This window comes from Orycteropus afer, unplaced genomic scaffold (assembly GCF_000298275.1).
Source record: "Orycteropus afer afer isolate SDZICR_OR568_19922 unplaced genomic scaffold, OryAfe1.0 scaffold00098, whole genome shotgun sequence".
NCBI lineage: Eukaryota > Metazoa > Chordata > Mammalia > Tubulidentata > Orycteropodidae > Orycteropus > Orycteropus afer.
In genome coordinates, this window is record NW_006921685.1 from 3,581,984 (window position 1) to 3,586,144 (window position 4,161).

General features: G+C 36.9%; 1 protein-coding gene across 1 annotated transcript in view; it reads right to left on the bottom strand.

Moving 5' to 3' along the window:
- The window catches only part of LOC103198630 (transmembrane serine protease 11F), a 133,090-nt gene extending 132,909 nt beyond the window's left edge, over nt 1-181 (bottom strand). The window contains exon 1 of the mRNA XM_007942805.1: nt 33-181. Coding sequence (XP_007940996.1) covers nt 33-181 — 149 coding nt within the window. The remainder of the gene's footprint in view (nt 1-32) is intronic.
- Nucleotides 182-4,161: the final 3,980 nt, after the last annotated feature.

Below are 4,161 nucleotides of genomic sequence, written 5' to 3' on the forward strand. Positions count from 1 at the left end.
TTGATTTGCATCTTGCTCACTAAGATTTATACTTGTCACCGTATCTCAAATCTGTTTCACTAGTGGAGTACACCACATGGAGGGGCACCTTACGAAACTTTTTAATGATCTCAACCTTTTGCCAGTTATTAACTCTTTTGAAATCATAACATTTAAGAATTTCAAAGGACTTTGTGGCCATTTACTAGGCAATCTACTTCTCTAAAGATTTACAGCCTCGGAAACCCAATGGGGTTGCTATGAGTAAGAAGCATCGATGGCAGTGGGTTTGGAGTTCTGGTAGGGTAGTGCCTAAAGCATTTGACTACTAACCAGAAGGCTGGCAGTTAAAACCCCCCAGCCACTCCTTGGAAGGAATATTGGGCAATCTAATTCCGTAGTGATACTGCCTCAGAAACCTAAGGAGGGGTCTCTATGAGTCGGATCTGACTCCACAGCAGTGAATTTTTTTTTTGTATTAGTGTTTTGTAGTTTATTTTGTATAGTTTTTTTTTTTTTTTTTTTTTTTTTTTTAGTGTAGTGGTTTTAAAAATTATTTTTGTCCATGTGTACTCACATCATGGAACTCACACATACTCTGTATCTATCTGAAACAATTCCACAGTATAACACTCAAACTTACCATTTATGATGTTGTTGTTAAGTGCCATAGAGCCAATTTTCAAATCATGGCAACCCCAGGTGACACAGTAGAAATGTCCCCTAAAGTTTTCTAGGCTACTTTGGTAGCATAGTGGTTAAGGCATTGGGCTGCTAATCAAAGGGTTGGTGGTTCAAACCCATCAGCCATTCCGAGGAAGAAAGATGGGGCAGTATACTGTAAAGATTTACAGCCTTGGAAACCCAATGGGGGTTGATATGGTCAGAATGTACTCAATGGCAGAGAGTTTGGGGGTTTTTTTTGGAATCTTTATGAGAACAGATTTCTAGGCTTTCCCCCATATAATAGCTGGGTGGGTTGGAACTGCCAACCTTTCAGTTAGCATCTGAGTACCACCAGGGCTTTGTAGTCATCATTGAAAATGATTCCAAGGGTCATTTATACCGAAAATTTTCCATTTATTTTAGCATAAACTCTAAATTTTTCACACTTCACAGAAAAATAAGTGAAATTTTGAAATATTAGTGACTTAGCCAAAACTAGAGCTAGAAAACATTTAAATCTCATTCTTTTACTCTTTCTATATACTACAGTGCCTCTCCTTAGCATATTGAATAATGAGAAAGATACCACATTTTGCTAAAAAAAACTTTGTTTTGATTTTCTAGTGCTGCTGTAACAGATATACCACAAATGGATGGCTCTAACAAACAGGGATTTTTTTTCTCTTACAGTTTAGAAGGCTAGAAGTCCAAGTTCAAAATGCTGGCTCTAAGGGCTGGGTTAAGGCCCCTTTGCCTTGGGCTTAAGCTCTGACTCTTGCTCCCAGCCCAAGAGTTGGAGGCATCTCTTAGGCATCTATTGGCTGCTGAAACTAAGAAACCCAAGGTTGGCAGGTAAAATGGCAAAGTCCTAAGATTAGCAAACAACACTGCTGACCAGTAGTTCAAGTCTAAAATCAGCAGGCAACATGGGAGGCTAATGATGACTTGGCCAAATGCAGGATCCAGATGTGCCAAGAAGTTTGAGACCTTCCTCAAAGCGTCTCCTTATATACTGAGCAGGCCACATCCTGAAGGCAATGAACCAGCTGCTTGCAGCAGGTTCTGCCATAGAGTTGATTTCGCCACATTCAATCTCATTATGGTGAATAACTGCATCCAGCTGCTCAGCTACTCAAAACAATGGCCCAGCAAAGTCGACAAACAACCTTAACTACCACACTTGTGCACATCTGACTCATTCACTCTTTGAGGCTAGATCCTTTGGGCAAATTATCTTTACGAACAAAGGGAGTTCTGGTGGCGTAGTGCCTAAGGTATTTGACGGCTAACCAGAAAACTGAAGGTTCAAACCCACCAGCCACTCCTCAGAAGGAAGGTTAGGCAATCTACTTCTGTAGAGGTACTGCCTCGGAAACCCAAAGAGGGATTGCTATGAGTCGAATCAACTCAATAGCAGTGTTTGGTTTGGTTTTTGGTAATGAATTCAATTAACCTACTGCCTAAACCCCTTATCTGATCCCTATGGCTCTCTCTCTCTCTCTCTCTCTCTCTCTCTCTTTCTATATATATATATATATATATATATATATATACACACACACACATATGTATATACATATGTATATGTGTGTGTGTGTATATATATATATATAATTCTTTTTTTGACAGAAAATCTGCGTTGCAAGCAATACTGGCCTGCATTCCAGCTAGAAAGACTTCTAATATCCTCAGAACTATAAAATCTGGAACCAAAGTGGATGAGGCTTCATGATACAACATTTCTCTTTTTAATAATAATCTGGCATGGAAAACTTAGAGAATGGAAAAAGTGATGCCTTACATTGGGAAGAGGAGAGCCAGACTGATAGAAAAGGTATATCATAGAATTCTGAAATAAATGTGAGAGAAAGTCAAAGGTTTTTGCTAATTTGTTTAAACTGAAATTGTTAACATATCTTACTTATATCAAGGTTTATAAAAATAAAGGTAATATTTTCTTTGTGTATTTTGTCTTTGCTCTGTCCTAATCTTTTATGCATAAAATAGATGGAGTACTAGCCAGGCTCATGCTGTTATTTTAGAGTAAATTAGGGAAGCAAGAACACTGATCATTTACAGTGCCAGAACCTACAGGCTAGAAGAATTATATTTAATTGAAGACAAAATTACTATTACCACAAAATCTTGATTAACTCTGAAATGTCAGTCAGCAAAGAACATGTGGGAAATTGATGTCTGAAGAGTCAAGGACATCTTTGAGAAGATAGGTTAGACTAAATGTCTAAATGAAATTCTTGTTATTATGCACCATTGAGTCAGACCCAACTCATAGCAACCCCTGCTTCTGAGGAGTGGCTGGTGGGTTTGAACCATCAGCCTTCTGGTTGGCAGTCAAGTGCCTTAGGCACTATACTACCAGAGCTCCTAAATGAAATTACTCTCATCAAATATGATCATCCATTTCTGAGTGTATAAGACAACAGCATGAATAATACCTAAATATAAACCTGCTCAAAAATGTATTTATCTCAAATTGATTTATTCATCATTTATTTGGGAGTTCTATTTATGATAGAGGTCATATTGAGTTTAGATTTTGTTAATTCAATAATTATCTAAACTAAATATTTACAAATATTTTTTATTTTAATCATTTGAGTGATATATGCAATAATCCTACTGCTAGAATACTTTCTCTTATTTAGGATTAAACAAATAAAAATTCTAGTAGACTTTCTTAAATTTACATTTCTACTTTTACTTCAATAACCAATACATGACAATTTATACCATGCTATTGAACATACTAGGGGCTCTGGAGCATAGTAGTTAAAGCATTCAGCTGCTAACCAAAAGGTTGGTGGTTTGAACTCACCAGACACTTCACAGCAAAAAGATGAGGCAGTCTGCTTCCTTAAAGAGTTACAGCCTTGGAAAGCATATGGGACAGTTCTACTCTGTCCTACAAGGTCACTGTGAGCTGGAATAGACTCAATGGCAGTGAGTTTGGTTTGATATTGAAAATATTAAAGAAATTAAATAAAATATATTAAATAATTTATTATTTGAAACACAGGTTTTTCTGAATGTTTAACTATGGTCAATTTATTATGATATATTATTTCAACTATTTTGAAAAGAAAGACCACATTGGACCCTTTTGTTTCAAATTCTCATATTTAAAAACAACAGCAGCAAAACTTTAATATAAAATACAATATCATACTTGAAAAACTTTAACACAAAATACAATAACACATGAACAATCTTTTTTGTTTGTTGGTTTTTCAAAGCAACCTCCACCAGTCAACGTCTATACTACCTGTCTGGAGAACTGTAAATCTCTGTCTCCATTGACAAATCTTACTGAGAAAAGCTGAGTACTTACTCGTACATCATGTACCCAGGACTGGGGCAGCTTCTATCCAGTCACCATCTGATCTGTATCAGCCAGGTCAGGACTGGGAGGCTGGAAGATAATAAGAGTCACTGGCAAGAAAGGAAACGAGTCTGACAGGTTTAGTGACTGAGGTCAGGAGTCTTCATACAGCCTGA